The following is a 21,102-nucleotide window of genomic DNA, read 5'->3' as shown; positions in this document are numbered from 1 at the left end:
GCTTTCCAAGCTGCATTGTCTTTGTGCTGTTTTAGATGTGCTTTATGAAGAAAAATCCACAAGTGGGCTGATTTGAATGAGTGTTGTCTGCAGAACGCCACAATCTATGTAGGGAATAACTCAAACATGTGGAAGAAAGTACTGTGGTCAGTGTGAGGGACCAAACTCAAACGAAGACAAAAAATGTTCAAAGTTGAAAAAGGTTTCAATTTAATTCTTCAAAAAAAAAAAAAAAAAATCATTAAAGCATAAAGATTTAAAGCAAGAATAAATCAAAGGATAAATAACAAATTTGGATCCAAATTAACTGAGGTCAACTGAACTCTAACTGAACACAAACAAAACTGACCTACCAAACAAAGAACAAAGGCTGCTTAAATAGGGGTGGAGTAACCTAAATCTGCCACTTGAGGGAGGTCTGACCTAACAAAAGAACAAATAAATACAAAATTAACAAAAGCATCCTATAAACAAATAAAGCAAACTAACTTTAACTTAGCACAAACAATAAGTGAATATTTCAGTGACAAAATTAAATAAAAATCAACTTGAAGTCTCCCCCTTCAGTCTTTCAGTAATTGGTAGATGGTTTGCCCCAGGTTCCTCCACCAGCTGGTTCCTATAAGCATCACCTCAAACAAAAACACAAGTATAAATGAACCATTCAGACAGACATTAACTAAAGTGTGCACCCATTAGAAAATGTCTAAATAAAATAACTAACTTAAACAAACTATAAACTATACTAATAAAGAAATAAATACTAACACGATGTGGTGGTGGTAGGAGCATCCACCACAGTCAGATGAAAATAAAAATAAAAATTTTAAGTCAACATGCAAAGTGCAGGAAAAAAAATCTTAAGCTGTGAGTTTGGTTTTCTTCAAGAATTTAGATGAAGACTTGAGGTAGGATGGAGGTTCACCTTCCAGACTGAACTTAAAACCAAAACCATAATGGTTCGAATCAATGCCAAAATCCAGTCCTGAAATTTCGACTAAGAAACTGTTCATGCTTTCCATCTAATCTGACCAAGCTAGATCTATTTTATAAAGAAGAATGACACAAAGGGCAAATCTCTGGATGTGGTAGAGGATACCCCCAAAGACTCAGAGCTACATTTTTGTAAAGAATAAAACAAGAAAAGAGAAAAAGATCATGTTCCCCATTTGATTTATTTTAACTAGCATTTGAAAGAAATTGGTTTCTGATTTGAAATTATTATGTATGACTGTGTCATACTTTCACACACAAAAAAAAGCCATTCCTCTTTATTTTTCCCTAAAGAATAGCCTTCAGAATAAATAAGAGATATGTTGCATCTTTGGTTTTGTTCACACATCCAGATGAACTTTTCATAACTGTTTTTCCCAACTTTGAATGTTTTGAATGTTACAGTCTCTATTTACTATAATGTGCAATGGCACATACAGCACATGCTCGAACAGCCCAACTCCTTCCAAAGTCTGGGACTGACCAGTCCAGCACCGTGTTTGTGTGCATACATGCATGTAGGGGTGTGTGTGTGTGTGTGTGCGTGTGCATGTGCATGTGTGCGTGGGGGTGTGTGTGTGTGTGTGTGTGTGTGTGTGTGTACTGGTGTTGGGGGGGGGGGGTGTATAGGAGGAGTGGTGGTTCCTTATCTGTAGACCACAGGCAGCTTTTGAGGCTCTTATCAGCAGCCACCACATTGTACTAGCACATCCTCTTGTCCAGCAGGGAGCGGAAAACTCTCCTTGCAACATGGCTCCCTTTCTCTCCCCCCTCTCCTCGCTCTCCCACCTCTCCTTTGCCAGTACCAGAACTCTGGCAACCCACTAAATCACTGTGTCTTTTTGGCGAAGAAGTGGGATTGGGATAGACAGAACGGCGAAAGACAGATAGGTGAGGGTGACACAGGGACAGAAAGTGGGGGGAAGGAGAGACCAGAGCTGTCAATCTTCATGCTTTCAATTCATCTTCGTCAAAAAAAAAAAAAAGAAGAAATATTTATGCTTCAACTGAGACCTCAGGTTAAGTCTGTTTCTCTCCAGCTGTTACTTTACAACATTAACACTTGTATATCACTTATACTTCTGAAGGGGATTCACATCTGTAGGAAGGCATTTTTTTGAGTAATGTCAGACAGTTTGGCTCCAGTTCTGACCTCAGACACTGACAGGCGGACGCTGACAGGATTGCATGGAGTGCGGCTGAGCAGAGGGAGGAGGGAGACGGCGTTTAAGTGCTGCGCACATTCAACATGCTCCTTCACAGATCATTTCGACTCTGACGGATTTTGCGTGACAGGCAGACGAGGAACCACACGCCATGTGTCAGTAAGTAATCAGATTACCTTGGCTGCCTTTTGAATTTTACAATTGTAGTCAGAATTGAAATAAGTCTGCAGTTTATTTTTTGAAGTATTGGGTTGTGTTCAGCGCACCATATGGAACAGGTGGGACGTTCAAAAAGACTTCCAGTGAAATATTGTTGCGATGAGAATATTTTGGTTCATAAGAGAGAATTTCTGTTGTTAAAAATATCTTGATTTTTTTTCTTTAAAATTATGTTTTTTGCTTTAAAGTTGCACTGTTTTTCTTTTTTTTCCCAGTAAGCATCATTCCAAAATTTATATTTATTATAGACAATAAACTAATATTAATAATTAAATGTAAAAACAAAAGAAATAAAAAGAAAAATATACAAATCCAAAAAGAAGAAAAGCATTCATTTTAATAGTGCTCTGTTGAATTGCAATACAAAACAAGCTAAATGATGAGAGCAACCCGGTTTCGGTTATTTACAGTGCAGGGAGATTATTATCAGAGCTCTGCATGCGCAGCTTCCACCAAGCTCGTTTTAACCAATATTTTTTATTTTTTTTTGCACTGTGTTTAAATTTAACGGCGCCGCAGAGATTAAATTTGAATTCACTTGCAGGAGTCGTCCCTAGACAACTCAGAGAAAGACGGAACTGTTCAAAACTGAAGTCACGATGACCAGAAAAGACAAAACAGGAACAATTGGTATTGCAAAACCTGAAAATTAGAAGTACTTCACACTGCAGGGGTGGGGTGGAGGGAATGACTGTTTCTCCTTATAGTAGAACAACTATTTTCCTCAGTATTCAGCAAAAACAAAAAACTCACCACAATCAATGGTGCAGCATGATAGGAAAAACAAAGTGATTTCGATGACAGTTTTAATAACAGCAACGCTAGAACTGACCTTTCAAGCATATGAAAAGGGTATCTTAACATTGTTTTTAATTCTTTCTTTTGTTCGGCAGATTCTTTGATACCAGTCCAATCTTCAAGGATCTGGGTCATTTCGAATCCTTCCAGAGATTTTGAGTCACATCCTCAGACAACACACACCCACACACACACACACATGCTACAGACAGCTAAACAGACTTAAGAAAAACAGTCACTGGGGATTTGTTGAGAACATAAACTTTGCCACTCAGGATGTACTGCAAGAAAATTACAGACACACACATTTAAATTTAGATCAAACTCTGCTGTACGTCGTCGCCGGATCCAGTTGTAAAGACGCGAGTCCAGTTCGTTCAGCACTGTGAGGACTGCAATGCGTTTGATACCTCAGAGTGACCAGGAAGTCATCAGACACAAGAAGCTACAACATCGCAGACACAACAGAGCATCTTGCTGATATTGGAACACCAATCAGATTGGATGGGTTTCAGGTTGGTTAGAGGAAACCCTACCTTTAACAGATTAACAAAACCTGGGGAAAAATTGGAGGAGTTAGGGTTAGGACACCAAGTCACCTTTCCGGACTCTTATTGATGAACATGAAACCATCAGTTTATCTCAAACGTGACAAAGAGGCACACTTTCTGAAAGAAGAACGAGGTTGATAAGCGATTCTTTATTCCAAAGACGTCAGCACCATGATGGAAAAACTGAAACATTCTGCTCCACCTGCCTCCCCACCTGACCTCCTTCGTCCCACCTCCTCTTCCTCTCCCTCGTCTTCTACCTCTTCACAGTCCTCCGCATCCGTGGAGCTGCACAGTCCTTCAACGTCCTTGGATCCCACTAGAAGCCCACAGCCCGTAAATAAAGATGAGCTAAAAGAACATATGAACATCTCTGCTCCGGCCCCGATTCCATCTCCCATCATCCTAACAACGGTGTTAACCAGTCACCAAGCAGGTGCATACGACCCGCCTGAGTCTGCTCTCAGGGAGACGGCTCAAGATGACGAGATGGGAAAACTTGAGGGATCAAAAAGTATTGCCTCTAATGCTCCCGCATCCACAGACGGATCCCCGACTCTTTCTTCCCCACCGCCACTCCTCCCCGCTCCAGCCAAGACGTCTCCGTGCCCCCTTCCGCCTGCAGCTTCCACCTCAGCATCCTCACTGTCTCCTCTTCCTCCACACATTCCAGTCATCAGCCTCGGCCACAGCAAACCCCCTCTGCCTCTCCCCAACACCCCTTTGACTGCCCTCCACCCAATTCCCAGCCTCATCCACGGACCCCACAGGGACATTCGGCGCAGCCAGCAAACCTGTTTGACCATGATCAGTCCTGGAGCGTCAGGATTATCTGGAAGTCCTGGAGGCCCCTCCGCTGGTCCTTCTGGGCCCCTCCTGGCTCAGCAGTATCTCCCCACACACCCGTTCCTCACCAGGTGAGATTTGACTTTTGCATTTATGTACTGTATGGCACTCCCAACGTTTTTGCCTCATTACCACCTCAGATTCGGCACATTGCACATCAGAGTTAGTCTTACACTTCTAGAGAGCTCGACCTCAGTCCGATTAGACAGACATAGTCTGGACGGGATGATGCCAGCATATAAACGTGACGTGATTTAAAATATTATCGTTTGCATCATCACAGCATGATCAATCAGTCAATCAAATTTACTTGTGTAGCAGTTATCTGTGCATTTCAAAGTGCATAAAAACGTAATCTCCACATCATATAGTCAACAGTTATAGTTAGAGTAGCACACATTACATTTTGTCAAGCGCCATTGTTAAAACCATCAGTACACATCAAATATTTTGACCAATGTTCCATTTATAATAGCTCAAAGCAGCTCTAAACAGGTGGGTTGTTAGTTTTACAAGAACTCGATGTCTCTGAGACCAACACCTCGTTCCGCGGTAGGATGAAGTGTTCAGGTCAATGTGCAGTTAGTTTTCCGCTACACACACACATGCATACCATTTTTTGCATGTTGACTAAAAATATTCTATTTTGGTCTCATCAAGCAGAACACGTTCTTCCACACGTTTGTTGCCTCCCCTGCATGGCTTTCTTTCAACAACGGTTTTATTCTTTCCATTTTCCCATAAAAAGCAGGTGTGTAGAGTGCATGACTGACAGCAGCCTGATGGATTAAGCAGAGCTCCGAGAGATGTTCAAGTCTGGAATACTGTTTTAGAACTTAACGCCGTTTTAAAAACTCTCAACAACTTCAACTTGTCTGCTCTGCGTCTTCATCGTGGTGCTGTAATAATCTTCAACAAACTTCCTAGGCCTTCTCAGAACAGCTGGATTCATACTAACAGTAATTTTAAAACAGGTGGACTCACTAATTCACTTACTCTACTTCAGTCAGGAGTATCAGAATGATAGAAGCTCAGCGCAAATCTGCACAACATTTTCCAGATTCTTATTAAAGAGTAGAAAAAAAAAATACATGCATCATTTCTGCCACTTTTCTATTTTCTCTACACTTGCAAGTTGTACCACCTTTAAAACAGCTTCCAGATGTTCCACCTGAAATAATTTAGATGCTTAAGAAGGTGATAACATTTCAAAGTGATATTTTTGTGTTTATCTCTTATGTCTACTACAAATTGTACAGCAAAACAGCCTCTTTCTGACAATCTAGTCAAGTAAACAAATGTATGATATAGCCGGGATGTTTTGTCACAGATAAACCAAGCCTGAAACTCTGAAAGCTGCTTCAACTTGTAAATTATGCATTGATAAATACACCTTCAATAACAGCACACAAAAAGACAATTTAGAAAGACTGCCAAGCAGCAGTACCCAACATTATGAACACCAGTTGAGAGTAACTTCCCGCGATGTGAGCTTTAATGACAAACACGCTCAGTAACAATGCCAAGTTTCTGTTTTACATAAAAACTCAAACTGCTGGAATTTCACAGTTTCCCGCTGTGATTGATGGGAGCCCGAACTGCTCAGAGAAAAGGCAGCACAGCACATCTCTTCAAGTTGTACTGGGGCAGCTGTTTGGTCCTTCTCATGAAGTCTTCGGTTTAAAGCTCTCCTGTTACGTTAGTTTCTGTTCCACAAAGGGCTATTTCCTCAATTTTGCTGCCGACTAAGAGAGAAAGTAGATTATTTTTCACTGTGGATTATTCTGTGGCTGACCTAATTGGTGGGGGAATAAGGCAGTTGCCACTCTTTTTATTAGTTTAAATAGTTGAACATGCAGCAGAAGAAAAATCATCCGATAACCAAGAGTTTTGAGAACTGAGAGGGACATCTTAATAAATGCCATCACAATAATTTTAATCAGACTTTATTAATGCCTCTTCACTACACTCTCTCTTTATGTAGCAGCATCTAAAATTACAGGTGGTGGAAGATCCCAACTGCTTTTTTTTTTGTTTTGTTTTTTACCTCTGCTCCATATAATTTATGTTGCTAATTGTTTTATGTGTATTTTAATTTCTTAGTTCCTACCTGGGACCATCAGGAGGAAGCTATGGTGTCAACAACAACATCCGCATTAAGAGGAGGCCCTCTTCTCATTTTGAGATGGAGATCAACGAATGTGAGTTTCAGTAAAGATTTGGAAATAGTAATTTGCATTTTTTCCGGAAATTACCTCCACTGCACATATTGTGAGAACCTGGTCCTTAAGTTGAAAATGAAATGTCATATAATATGTTAGCATTATCCCTGCTTATTCCTGTTGAATATCTACAGAAATGGCTTTGCATTAATGAAATAAAAAACAAAAAAAAACAAAGTGAACTCATTGAATTTGTTTTCTTATGAGATAAATGGGAGAAATTCACAAAACAATGCAATTGGTTTATTTATTTATTATTATTTTGGCCATTTTCTGTCTCGATCTGCTGCACGTAGATACAGGTTCACCCACCAACCTCTTTTACGTTAGCCTCAAAGCAGATGCAAAAGGGATCAAAGCAATAAAGCATTTTCTAAAAAATAAAAACGCTTCTGTTCCTGACCTGATGAGGCTAGAACAGCTGAGTGGGTCAAGATGTCTCAATGCATCTCACCGCCACTGCACAAGGAGAAGAAAATCCCTCCTACAGAGTTACTTTACAGTGTTTCATTTTCAGCAACAGGTCTGATTTCAGTGTTGAAGTGACTTTGGCTAAGGATACTTTTTAATATCCATGATTTCAGAGTGTGTTAAGCTTCAACTTAACCTGAAAAAAAAAATGTCTATGGTCCATGAAAAATCGAAGAAGGGGGAAGGCTTCAGTTGATCTAGTTTTATAACCTAACCTAATTTTTTTCTCTTAGTTTAAATATTGCAGTAATAATATCAGAAAATTCTCTGTGTTTTTTATGGTTGAAGTGAAGAGAAAAATATGAGTATGCGTTCATTTGTCAAGTTGAACTAGTTTTTCAAAAATAACTTTGAAGCAAGTATTCACATTCACATTGCTTTTGTTTTCATTATCAGAAAGCAAGGACCTTAATTTGTAAAGGAAAAAAACAAAAAATAAACACAAAAAACAAAAATGTTACCTCAATAATAGTAAGTGCATGAATGATACATGTAAAAAGTCCTGGATTTAATATAAGACTTATATTCTGATGAATAACTCTGGGTAATTAATTGAAAGACTTAAAATTTGAGGGTGTTTTCTTGTACTACTCAATAACAGTTAAAACCAGTCTAATAGTATCTTTAAACATAAAACAATTTGAAAGCAAGTAGTTACAATTTTAGCTTAAGGATGATTTAGCAGTTATGTAGACAAAAATATAAAGAATGCTTTTTAGTATGTCCTGCATTTGAAGCACTAACTGTCAGAAAAGTTGCACAATTATGGGATTTTCAGTTTGAATCTAAAGAAAACTGGATTTTAAACGTATAGTTTTTTTTCTCTCTTATTTACGGATATCATTTTCAAAAATATTTGTGGAGTCGCTACAATTTGGTCAAACTGCATTAGCACAGAAAGCTACCATTTGCTTAGAGTGGAAAATTTAACAAGTTGTTCATTGTGCCTGTTTATGAACAATAACCAACGTTGTCTTCTCATACCACTTACAGATAATTTTGAAAAAACGCATGCAATGTCTTGTTAATTAACGCATTTAATTTATGCGTTTCTGTCAGGCCCTCCTCAGAAACTCGCCCGCCGGGTGTTCACCAACAGCCGCGAGCGATGGCGGCAGCAGAACGTGAACGGAGCTTTCTCTGAGCTCAGGAAACTGATTCCTACGCACCCCCCCGACAAGAAGCTCAGCAAGAACGAAATCCTGCGTCTGGCCGTGAAGTACATCAACTTCCTGGTCACGCTGCTCAACGACCAGGCTCAGGACAAGAGCAGGAACTCCGCCGAGGGCCGAGCAGAGGATGACAGCAGGGCTGCTGGGCTGGACGGTACCAGTCAGAGGACTCTGTTTCAGAGGGACACGCCGCCCGCAGCAGCCCGTCCAGCTGCTGTGGCGTCGGCCCACAGAGATTCAACCGACTCAGTCATTGCATTGGTGAACTCTCCAGCAACGTCCAGCTGCTACGGAGACACGGACAGCGAGGAGAGCTTTGGGGCAAAGCCCTCTTTGGTAACGCATGACATTCTGGGAAAAGTTAAAGGTCAGATTAGGATGGTTGCTGCTACAAACGATGAGCGGTGACTTTAAAAGACCTGCAGAGGCACTGGGAGGAAAGTATAACATGTAACAAACCAGGAGCTGCCAAGAATAATAGAATTATTTTTTTTTTCCCTTTGATTATCCAGTTTTTGAAAATCTGGTTCTAAGCAGTGTGAATAAAATGTCAATTTTGGTGGTATTTCATACTTTTAATAGCCTGTGTTTTTGTGATAATGTGCAAACAGTGATTTTGAAGTGTCGCGCATGACGTAAGCCTTCGCTTAGAGGAAGGTTTAGGCATGAAATTTAACAGAACAGTCAAAATATATTGCAACCCAATAATCTGGAGGAAGCTATAGTTCACTGCAAAAGTAAACACATCCCTGTTTCATATGGCATCACATCCATTCTACACCAATGTGTTTTATGGGGATTCATTGTAAATCAACAAGAAGCAGCACATAACCGAGGAGTTGAAGAAACGTGGTACGTGTTTCTTGTCATAAAAGTTTCAAAAGGGTAGCATAACATTTGCATTCAGACTCTTTATCTCCCATATCCTTGAATAAAATACAATCCATTGATCTGCCTTCAGAAGGCAGCATGAATACAACTGTTCTTCAGATGTTTGTTAGTGAACAAACAGTATTATAAAGACCCAGGAATACAGCAAACATGTCAAGGAGAAAGTCGTGGAGAAGTAAAGCACCTTGAACACACATGATAAAACATGGCGGTGTCACCATCACACAGTGGGGATTTTTTTTTTTTCTTCAGCAGGGACCTGATTAGAGTTGATGGGAATATAAATTCATCTAAACAACTTAATCCTAGAAGAAATCCTGTTAAAGGCTGTAAAAGATTCCTGACTGGGGCTGAGGGCTCACCCTGCAGACAGCATTGGAACGGCTCACTCAAAGTCCAGATCTTTCATAGATAAATATCTGACTCAAGAATTGTTAATTGATGCTCACAGATGCTCTCTGTCCATTCTGAATGAGCTTGAGCTATTTTGCGAAAAAGAAATTGGTAATAAATAAAAGAAAAAGCCTACAGTATAAGATAGTTAAAGAAACAACTTTCTCACAGATGATGAATAGATTGCATGCTACATTTTTCAGAATGTTTTATTCATAGAATATTTTGAATATTATTTTTCCTCCTCTTCACACAGGCAATACTTTGCAATTTTCTGTCTTAGGATGCTACGTGAAAATGCCTGGACACTTGAGGCTGTGAAAATGTGAAAATATTTTTGCAAGGAACTGCCACCTTACCTCCAGAAATGGCAGCATAGATTCCAGTAACTTCTTGCCTCCTTTGGAATTAATTTATTTCAAGAAAATATGGCAAACATGGCTTTAACTCTCAAAAATGTCTCGCATAAATGTATTTTGTTCCCGTCTGCATCGTAGATGTTTACGTGCACAGTTACAATCTTCAACGCACCAGCAGAAAAGCTCGTGGCATGCTGCACAATTTGCTGTGTTCAATGTTCCTCCTGTCCTTGTTGAAAAGAAGCGGGCCCATGGTTCCACCCTGAAGTTGTGACACACTTTTACCAGACAATAATAAAGTGTGTTTTACTCTGCTGTTCCTTATTTGACATCCTCTTACTGCTCTCCGAAGACAACTCACAGTCAGCACTATTTCTCAACACATCCAAATGTTTTTGCTGTGCTCAGTTCAGGGAACATTCGGCCTCCAAAAAAAAAAAAAAAAAAAAAAAGTTCCGTAAACTGAAATATGTGAGATTTGACTGCAAAAAGCAACAACTGTTTGATTAAATGACATATAGATATTACGGCTAGATATTCCTTCTTTTCAACATATTTTTTTATTTGTTTAACACAGACAACGTGTCCTTGTGTTTTATTGTAACGCATGAACACCATCAAGATTTAGCTGGAATCGTCAGAAAATATGCATAAAGCTTCCTGCTCCACAGGTGCTTTTGCACAGCAGGGTCATAGATTTATGAGAGCGGCAGTTTTGGCTGTGCGGTTGAGGTTGAAAAAGGTCAGGATGGATGTGGGATGTGGTTAAAGATGGGGTTCAGCGTGGAGGAGGAGGAAAGCGAAAAGCTGCGGGGCAAGGTTCAGCTGTGGTTCTATCAAGTGGCCAGGAAAAGGCTACAGTTAGTGCTGTCTCATTGATGGCCAACAAGCTTCCTGAAGGAGGGGGTGTAGGGTGGTGGTTGCGTGCGAGTGTGTGTTCGATGAGAGGTTTTCGGGCATGAGGGGCAGTGAACACTGAATGAGAGAAAGGTAGGCCCAAATAAATAAAAAAAAATCCCCACCAGGATGCTCTGGGAAACCCTGTGCAGCCAGTTTCAGGATCACACAACAGGAAGGGCAGCTTTCACAACGTTGCTACGGCTGCATCTGTCCGCTCTTCTGTGCCAAGTTGCTCCGTCCCCACCCTGCTTTTTTCAGATGCCACAGAAGGGGGCTGCAATCTCAGACACACTCACACAATTTGTCTGAGTGTAAAGGCTTCTCAACATACAAAACAAAAGCAACTTTGAGATTAGATTTATGTGCCGTAACGAGTTGAACTCAGCATAATTCTGAGGCTTTTAAGTTTTAAATGCCATATGCACGCTGGCTTAATTTAATAAATATAAAAGATGCTATCAGGAAATTTCATGAACCTGCATTTGTTGAATTTATTTAGCTTAGGTTATCTTCTTAGCTTGAAACCTTAGATCAAGGTTTTTTAAAAGTAATTTAAAGGTTACAAGCAGTTAACATCCTACCTGCGGAAGCTAATTCACGTGACGTCTTCATTTGATATAAATATAAATCCCCAGAGGACAAAGCTAACGGATAATTTGAGAGACCAAAGAAGATAGCATCTTAAAACAATTTTACTCCTCAAACTTCACAATGGTTTATGCAAACCTTTAAGCTGCTTGCATTAGGTGTTTTTTTGTTTGTGTTTGTTTTTCTACGTAGAAGCTTTCAATTATTTACATGAGAAATAGAGACTCATTATGATGTGTCATTGTCAGTAAACACATTTCACACCTCCTCCTGCTTCCATTTTTTGTAAATTGTTACTGGCCTCTTTCTCACTAACCACTTAAAGCAAACATGACAATACTTCAAAAGTTTATACAGAATTTAGCAGAATCTCTTTGGTGTTTTGGAGACTTGACGCCTTTCTAGGACAGTAAGCGTCCACTTTGGTCTTTGCCTCTTTTGGCAAAAGACCAAAGCTTTTGGTCCAACTTGACTGGATTTATACTAAACTAAAGACACCAAGAGAGCTATCTACTCCATGTAGGATATTAGAACTGTCTTTAAACTTTTTCAGAAATCCTGAGCTGTCCCTTTTGACAGCTGGTGTGTTAACCCTCTCTCCTCCTGATACAGGGGTCAAGCAGGGTCACATGTGCCAGCCTGGGACTCAGAGATAATGCGTTTTGCTCCCACCCCTTCTCCTGCATGCCAGACAAATACTGCACCTTGGTTACTGCCAAGCGCCAAGTAACCTGCCAGTTATATTTTGGTAGCACAGGCATGACTGCAGCATGCAAATGAGGACGCCTCTTTTCGGATATTGCGTTAACAAAATAGCTGCTTCGGGGTATTAGAATGACACAGCAGAAAGCTCCTAACATTTCTGTGATAAAACTGACCATCGTTGCCACATATTTCACACGTTTAATGACGTACTAAACTGGTGAAAAGAATAAATTTCCTGACACCATGCAAAGGCCCTGTCATGTTTGTAAAGCATGCCTTCTGTTCAGACACTGAAGATTAGAACTGCCATTCTAAAACACCTCAAATGTTAAAATCCCCTATTTTTGTTTTTAATGTGTGTGTATGTGTGTGATTAAGGCCCATTTTTCCACCAAAAGTTACTTTGTGAGGACTGACTTCTCCTTATGGGACCCAAAGCCTGTGTCCCATGAGAAGAAGTGCTGTTTTTAGGGTTAGGGGTTAGGTTCAGGGCTCATATGAATTGAGTTTGGGTTAGGTTTAGGGTTAGGCATGTACTGGTAATGGTTAGGTTTAGGGTTAGGCATGTACTGGTAATGGTTAGGTTTACGGGAAGGGTCAGTGTACCAGGACTACTGAATGTTTGGTTAAAGAATGGTGCATTGTATTTCTATATTCAAGTTACAAATATGAAAAATAAATGGAAAATCCAAATGCCATGACTTTCAAGTCAAAAATGGTTCCCAAATGTTTATCTCATGGTCATAGTTGCAATAATACACTATTATTTTTATTAGTGGTGTAGGAACCACCAGTGGTGCTTGCACCATAGTTTGAGAACCATAGGGTCAATGTACCAAGAATGTCTTTTTTTTCTTTCTTTTTTTTTTAAGTATGATGGAATAATTTACTTTTCCTTTACTATAAGATATTTGGCCTCTGAAGAATAGACACAAATTTTGTAAATAATTGTAAGATTTTTAATTTGCTCACAAAAGAAAAAAAAAAGTTTTCAATGATCAAGATCAGAATTAGATACTTATTTTCAACAACAAGTCATTTTAGGTAAACTTAGTTTTAAATGAATGTGTGGGTTTTTTTTTTATATACACAAAAACCTGAATATCAATCTACTTTAATTACCAAAATGCACAGATTTCACTATGTACAAATACTGGACAAAGCTGAACAGAAATAACATAAGAGAAAAAGCATAGATGTCAGAAAAATCATCGATGAAGCAGTTATTCATAAGATGATGATCCCAATAGATAATTTTCCACTGTTGTAAATTTAGCATGAATAGTCCATTCCAGTCTTTTATTTTGTTTTCTTGAGTTTCCTGCCACCGGTGCTGCTGTTCACTGATGTCTGATTGTTTCTTGTTCCATCTGATGCGTTTTCCTCGCTGAATTTGCGCCGGACCACCTCACTAACTCCAGATCCAGCAACTGTCCCGACAGCCCCACCAACCACGCCGGCCAAAATCACACCAAGAACCAGACCCAGGATTGCACCAATGATGACCGTCTTCGGCACCTGTTTGGCAGCATCTCCCATTTTTACCCAGACTGAGCTCTCTGTCACCATTTTGGCCCTTGATTTGACTCCAGAACCCATCTTCCCCCAAATGGGATTCTGTGCCATCTTCTTTGCACCAGCACTGATCCCAGCTCCAACCTTCACTGAACCATCTGCCATCAGTTTAACTCCAGTTTTGGCACCGTAACCCATCTTCCCCCAAAAGGGGCTCTTAGCCAGATTCTTTACTCTGGTTCTGAGCCCAGTTCCGACATGCTTCGAGCCATTGGCCACCAGTTTGGCCCCTGAACCCATTGTTCCCCACATTGGACTTGCAGTCACAGCTTTTGCCCCAGATCCCACCCACGCAGAACCATCCACAACCTTTTGGGGAACCCTGTCACCCACGGCTTTGGATATTTGACCCGCAGTAGCGCCCATCTTTTCCCACATAGAACTGTCCACCACCATCTTTTGGACGTTTTGGGCACCACTGCCAACTTTTCCCCACACCGGACTACCCTTCACCTGTTTTGCTCCCTGTCCTAAGAACGCTGAGCTGTTCCCCAACAGTTTGTTTAACATCTTGGAACTGTACTCCATTTTCTCCGTCATAGAACGGAGGAGTGAGGGTGACATGGTGGAAGGAGTAAAAGGTGGAAGGCTGTCTATGCTTGTGTTGCTTACACTCATCTCTGCCTCATCCCTTGTGTTCCCAATCTCATCCTCTGTCATCTCCTCATCTATTTGTGCCAGAGGCTGCCTCATGGTGCTGAGCTGCCCAGCTTGTAGTGCTGTCTCTTGCTTTATGCCCTTTCTTTCCCTTGCTATCTCCAGCTGTCTCTGTCTCACTCTGTCCTCCACCTCTTGAAAAGCAGGGCTAGAATAACACTGTCCTCCAGCTTCCTTCACCGTCTGATCCACCTTCTCCAAAAGCTCTGCCACGTTCTTTTTCTGCCTGACACCTTGTTCCTTCTCCATCACGTGAAACCTGTCTGTGCACTTTTCCACCAGCTTCACCAAATCCCCCCTCTGGCTGGCGATGTATTCCTCCACGCTCTTACCTCCTTCTTTGCCACTATCCCTCAGTCGATCTGCATATGTAAAGAGGACCATGGTGTACTTCTGCACTGCCTCTGGGCCAAAAACCTTCGCAAGTGCCGAGAGGGCCTGCAGCTCGGTCTTTGCCGGTTGGTCCAGCGGGACGCACAAAAGGAAGGCGTGAGGACCGGGGCTGGACAAAGTAATGCATGAGGAGATCTGAGCTCTTACTTCATCTGGAGTCTGCTCTGAGTTGAACCAATCAGGTGTGTCCACCACTGACACCTGCAGGTGAGAAAAACTCAATCAGTTTTGAAGTTGCAGGGAGATTATTTTTATGGAATCACATCCAGAAAATGCACATGCAAACTAGACTCTCCTGGATGTCATTACTAACCCTTTTTCCGTCAACCATTGCCTTCTTTTTCTCGCACTTCTGAGTGACTGGTGTTAAGCTCTCCGAAATGGACTCAAACATTGCCTGTCCCAGGATTGCGTTGCCAGCTGAGCTCTTCCCTGACCCGGACCGACCGAGCAAGACCAGACGGACCTCAGGGGTGGATGACGACGGAGACGGAGACGGAGGCGGAGACGAAGGAGGTGTCGAGGACTGGGATATGGGTGAAGGAGAGGCGAAGAAGGTTTGTGCGGAGTATGAGGAGGAGGAGGAGAAAACAGGCGAACAAGGAGGAGAGACAGGCGATGTCTCAGAGGAATTCTCTTCAACGCTGTTGATTCTGTGATGAACTGAAAATCAAATTACAGAGAAACCAAGGACATTAAAAATAAAAATTTCATTTACTGTCATGCAGATGTAACAGAACTATAAAAGTGTTTGTGGAAACAACTCGTAAAGTAGGACATCAGTGATACATTTTAATATTATCCGACGGAAAATTTAAAATCATCGGACATGTTTACCAATCTGTTTACTGTGTATCCTTGGAAATGTATTGCTGTTAAAACATTTCTTGAAATCTACAACATACATAAGAGATCATCACTGATTGGCTGCTGTAATTTATTGCTCTTATAAAATTCTTATCTACTTGTTTAAAGTACAATGCAAAATAGGCCACCACACCACCCACTATTAAATAGATATACAGCACATAAACACTACAACATAAACTTTTATGCATTTTGTCTCATTACAACCACAAAACAGGACAAAACGAATGCAACTCCAAATTCCCATATTCATTTGTAAAATAAAAAAAGAATAATCATAAAAGTAATTTTCTTCAGCTTCAGTGACATTAATGTTCTGATAAAACACATTTAAGATTCTGCCTTGAAACATAAAACACTTTTAATAGATTTAATGGGTATGAATGCTTTTCCACCACTTTAAGCAACAGTTGTCAGACTTACAAGTGGAGATCAATTTAGTCTTTGATTTAGCCTCCGAGATCTGTGAGAGTATGGCTCCATCTACAGGGAAGAAACAGGAAGAGCTGTCATTATTTCACCACATATTTTATTAAAGCCAATGGAAGGATTTCTCTGGGAAAATGTACTTTACAAAACAGACAAGTGAGAAACAGACAAGTTTGATACTTATCTGTGTAAAAACAAAACATTTTTAGCCTGCTATGCTGAAACACGGTGTCACAAACACCCAAGCTGTCACATCGGGTTCAAATCTTTTATAGCACCTACCTGCATTCAGTCTGAAACTGGGTGTCCTGGTGAACGGCGTGTCTTCTTGTGGCTCTGAGTGTGAGGGCTGCTCAGGTGCCGGAGATGAATAAAGCCCGTTAGAAACTCGAGTCTCAGCCTCAGGTCCTTCTACTTCATCTTTGTATTCTCTTCTCCTCTCCGCGGTGCTGACAGCTTCCTCTCCTCTGCCAAAGACGTCTGTGTCTGGAACGCTCTTCACCACCACAGACTTTTTCTTCTCCTCCTTCTGAGCTCTGAAACTGTCCATCAGCTCTCGCTTTCGCTCCAGCACCCGTTTCTCCAGCTCTCGCTCCTGGGCCGTTTTCATGTAAAATACCCCGCTTCTCTGGACCATGTTATCGATCTGTTGATGAATAGATAATGAACAGCTGTTTACCGTTGAAGTTATTCCCATGCATTTTGATAACTTTTTTGGCACTATTGCCTTTGGGGGAAGACATGCAGCAGCAGCAGCAGCAAGGGTCTCAAGGTTGGAAATCGAACTGAGGACAATTGTGACCATAGCCTAAGTGTATGGGTGTCCACTCTGTCTCTACACACGCGATACCTCTTTAACTACACTTTTTTAAAATGTTTTTTTTAACATTATATACATATTCGGTGTTCCCAGGATATAACAGAGGACTTATAATCTTCATAACTAAAAATACTTATACTTTTGACAGATTGTACACAAAACGCTTAATCTGTATTTGTGTTACCTTGGTGTTTGAACACACAAACACAAAAGAAGCACATAGTTTCCTTCTTGTTTTGCTCAAAGCAGCACAACAACCAAAATTTCAAATCTTGCTGGTTTTTCAGCTTGCAGCTGGAACACACTGAACTCTCATGTGATGTCATCCTTCACAGATCCAAGCTCAGATTGGGAGACAAGTCTAACGCTGCGTCACACAAGTCCTTACAAAGAAGCTAATGTTCCGTTCCCTTAGCTCCATGACAACATTTAACCAGAAAACAAAATATATTCACTAACAACTCCAGCTGTGCTGCTGCTGGTGAATGCAATCAGGTCCAACCAGACCTGATTGCATTTGGATTCTAGTTTTCAGTATTGAACAATGCAAAATGAAACGGCACACATTCCAGGCAGCTGACTGTGTGATGGTGGCACGACGACAGCATGCCTGAGCAGTCTCTGTACCGATAACTATTAGCTAATCATTTTCTGATTCACCTGCTCACCTTCTCCAGCAGTTCCTGAACCTGCCGTTTGTCTTGTCGCTGGCGATTGTTAAAGACGTGGTGCCTCCCTCCGCAGCGCTCGATGACCTGCCTCAGGCCTGGGTGTTCTCCCTGCAGGTATTCCTGTAGATGAATTAGGCCTGAATTAATTTTGACCTGCAGTGCTTTGCATTTTTTCTTAATTAGTGTAAAAGGAAACCACTTACAGGTGTGGAAATATTTCATGAATGCATGAGGGGTAAAAGGAGGAAGTAAGTTAACAGAGAAAAGAAGACAAAGAGGAAACAAGGAAGTGCTAATGATAGAGTATCTGAATGAGTCACTGATCACCCTTTTCTTTTTCTTTCTTTTTTTTACATGCTTAGATTTAATGTTATTTTACCTCCACTGATTTCCCCATCAAATAGTCTCCACATGTCAGTAACACCAGCGTGTGATCCATCACTTCAGTCCCAAACAACTTTTCCAGCTCTGCAGGAACTCTTCCCTCCATCTGCAGGTAAAAAAAAGGGAATGCTTAACAGTCTTCGACTGTGCATTGCCCAAATTAGTGTAAGGCAATGGTTACAGGTGATCTTAACTAGACAAAACATTTCTGAATTAAGAAATAAAACTAAAGTTTCGAAACAGCGGCAGACCTCAGTGAACTGGGAAACGGGCACCAGCAGCAGAACGGCATGTGGACCCGGCGCTACCAAGCTCATGGCCCGCACGGTTTCCTTTTTGGCGTCGTCATCCATGTTGGATCCGACCCAGTACCATCTTGGCCCCTCCACAATGGTCACTCTCCTGCCCTCGGCGACGCCCTGCCGCTGTGTGCAGCTCCTGGAGGAGTTGGAATAGATGGGAGACAGCTGGCCCAGGATGGTGTCCCCTGATGACGTCTTCCCGCACCCGATGTTCCCCAAGAGAAGAAGACGTAGGTCTGAGGCGGAGGATCCATTGAAGCCTTCTCTCAAGTATTCACTCATGCCTGATGTAAAGGATGAGGGAGTGGTAGGTCAAATATGCAATATTTATTTACAGTTCAGTGATTTTATGGAACTTTCACATTCACAACAAAGCATTTCTTACTGCTTGAATATTTCCCTCAATTTGTTTTAAACACCATCAATTTAAAACCTACACGGTTACTATTTTGTGCTAACGTTAGTTTAGAGTACACAAATGTTTATTTTGTTTTCAACTACAATGTTCCAACCCAGTTACTCATACTGAATATCATATCATTTACAGTGTTCACCATCAATTATCTTAATAAAATCACCTGATCCCAGAGGAAATAATAAATGAATTAATGGAAAACAAATTAAATCAATTTATGGTAAGTAAAACTGTTTTCAAAGGTAATTTTTCGACCATTTTAAACCAACATTGTTACATGTTTTTCAGCAGTTATTTTTCAAGATGCAAATTTTAGCAATCATAACCCGCCCATAATATGAATTGCTGATTTTGAATTTGAAAGAGTTTGTTCATGTAGCAGAGGTCTGCATCAGCAAAATTTATTCAACCTTTAGCTGCAGATAGATCTTTCCAAAAGATTTGGAGTGACTCTACAAAAATAAGAAACTAATTCACTGGTTACAGTGCTGTGGCGATGAATAAAATCACAGATTTTGTGGCTGGATGTCTACCTCTTCCCTCCCCACACACTTCAGAGTTGGGAGTGGAACTGTTCATTTAAAATCTGCTTTAAGGACATTTCCATATCTCTCACATCTAGAGGGATGGAGTTTGGCTCAGTGTAAGTGGAAGTAGTGAAGTGTTAGACCCCACAGTAGGATCATACATGAAAAACAATTAGCTTAGACATTTCAGGATGAACCTAAAATGCACCATGATCAGCCCCATACAACTTGAGTAAATACCACTATGCCTTGATCACCACCACCAGTGGGGAAAGGCGGGTTAAATGTCTTGCTCAATTGGATGCAACAACTGAGATGAAAGAAGGGGTTTTGAAAAAGCTACAGGAAGAACGTCCCCCCCGAGCCACTGTCACCCCCAAATGATTAGTTGTTCCTTTATCTGCAAATCTATAAGCGGCTTAAGTGACAAGATAACTAGAACAGTGAAAGCCTTTGCTCCAATAGGCTGAAGCCACAACCTGTTTGATGTCACGATGTTTGATAAGCCACACCTGCCCAGTCCAGTCCAGCTACATTCTGCTCTGACTTTGACATTATATTTAGCCTAGCATGCAAATACTTAACTACAAATGTAAAAGTACACACAGACTACAAAAACACTGCTGGTGACATTATTACACTGTGCACTGGTGTTACAATTTATGAACAAACTAGTAGTTCATTTAGTTTTTTATTTTGGGTATAGTTATGTGAATTTCATTGTTTTGTCTGTATCTTTTAATTATTTTGTAAATTGTACACCAGCATGCCTCTTAGCCAGCTCTATTTTCAAAAGAGAGACCTACAATAAAGGTTAAATTGAAAAAAAAAAGAGCATACAAGTAAACCAGATGCCATGGAATTTATGTAACAACTGTCATTGTTTCTTTCCTAAGAAATCCTGACAGAACCCAAATTTTCTCTGACCACAATACATTTTTGGAAACAAAAAAACTAATGCGGCCCAGAAACTTAAGCTCCACATAAATCAGTCTTTAGCTGCTAAAGCTTCAACAGTGCATTAAAAACTTTTATTTCCTTAGAACACATACAAGTAAAAGAAAAAGAAAAAAAAAAACAATGTTCTTACTCGTGTATTTGATGTCTACAAAGCTGCAGTCACACACAGTTTCCACTTTCTTCAGTCGTTCCTATAAATGAAGATTTCCATCCAGTTAGCTTCAGCGCTTGTTGCTTCCCAGCAGTCTACTGAAAGCTCCCAGCTCAGGTGAGACGCACAAACACAATTATTTGTGTATTTCTGTGCACAACAGGTTTCTGTGTCTACAGGGAGGAGAGCATTCCAGCTTGGGGCGGAGGGGTGGCATAACCTGCCACACACGTGAATCACTAAGTTTTATCTGCCGCACCCAGGAAGAAGCAGAAATGCCGGTGTCTGTCAGAGAACATCTCCTTCAAGGTTTTATAGTTACCATGGATAATAAACTGCAAGCTTATTAATGTTCTGTTTCCATGCATGGGTTGGTGTGAGGGCACGTCAGAAACCAGACAGGTTTACAGCGCAATGGACACAGTGGTTCAAACAGAACCTTCTGCTTCTTTTCATCAGAAAGGAAGTAATGGAAAAGTGCCTTGCATTTTTTGTTTTACATATTTCATCTAAAATGCTTCAGGTACAAGTTCACAAACGTTTTGCTTTCAGTTAGCCTCTGGTATTTTGGGGGTGGCAAAACTTTTACAGTTGTTCAGTGAACCATGTTGAATGACATGCAGACCAAAATGAACTTAAACATTAATTTTAAATGGAAAAAAAATATAAAGTTAGTC

At 40.7% G+C, this 21,102-nt stretch overlaps 2 protein-coding genes across 2 annotated transcripts; one reads left to right on the top strand and one right to left on the bottom strand.

Moving 5' to 3' along the window:
• The first annotated feature begins 1,621 nt into the window (after positions 1-1,621).
• Positions 1,622-10,405, top strand: lyl1 (LYL1 basic helix-loop-helix family member). The gene is made up of 4 exons (XM_014981728.2): positions 1,622-2,318; positions 3,272-4,644; positions 6,677-6,774; positions 8,326-10,405. The coding sequence occupies exons 2-4, from the start codon at positions 3,899-3,901 to the stop codon at positions 8,844-8,846; spliced, it is 1,365 nt and encodes a 454-aa protein (XP_014837214.2). The 5' UTR covers positions 1,622-2,318; positions 3,272-3,898; the 3' UTR covers positions 8,847-10,405.
• Positions 10,406-13,210: 2,805 nt separating this feature from the next.
• LOC106914737 (uncharacterized) lies at positions 13,211-20,579 on the bottom strand. Its single transcript, XM_014981740.2, has 8 exons — positions 20,405-20,579; positions 18,322-18,656; positions 18,066-18,176; positions 17,684-17,806; positions 16,478-16,841; positions 16,190-16,249; positions 15,213-15,562; positions 13,211-15,100 (listed from the first exon to the last, which is right to left on the bottom strand). Exons 2-8 carry the CDS (start codon positions 18,652-18,654, stop codon positions 13,574-13,576), a joined length of 2,868 nt encoding a protein of 955 aa, XP_014837226.2. The 5' UTR covers positions 18,655-18,656; positions 20,405-20,579; the 3' UTR covers positions 13,211-13,573.
• Positions 20,580-21,102: the final 523 nt, after the last annotated feature.

The sequence above is a fragment of the Poecilia mexicana genome, unplaced genomic scaffold (assembly GCF_051168715.1).
Source record: "Poecilia mexicana isolate PSO_F unplaced genomic scaffold, ASM5116871v1 scaffold_1, whole genome shotgun sequence".
Lineage (NCBI taxonomy): Eukaryota > Metazoa > Chordata > Actinopteri > Cyprinodontiformes > Poeciliidae > Poecilia > Poecilia mexicana.
The sequence above is the reverse complement of the archived record's forward strand: the minus strand, read 5'-3'. Positions and strand labels throughout refer to the sequence as shown.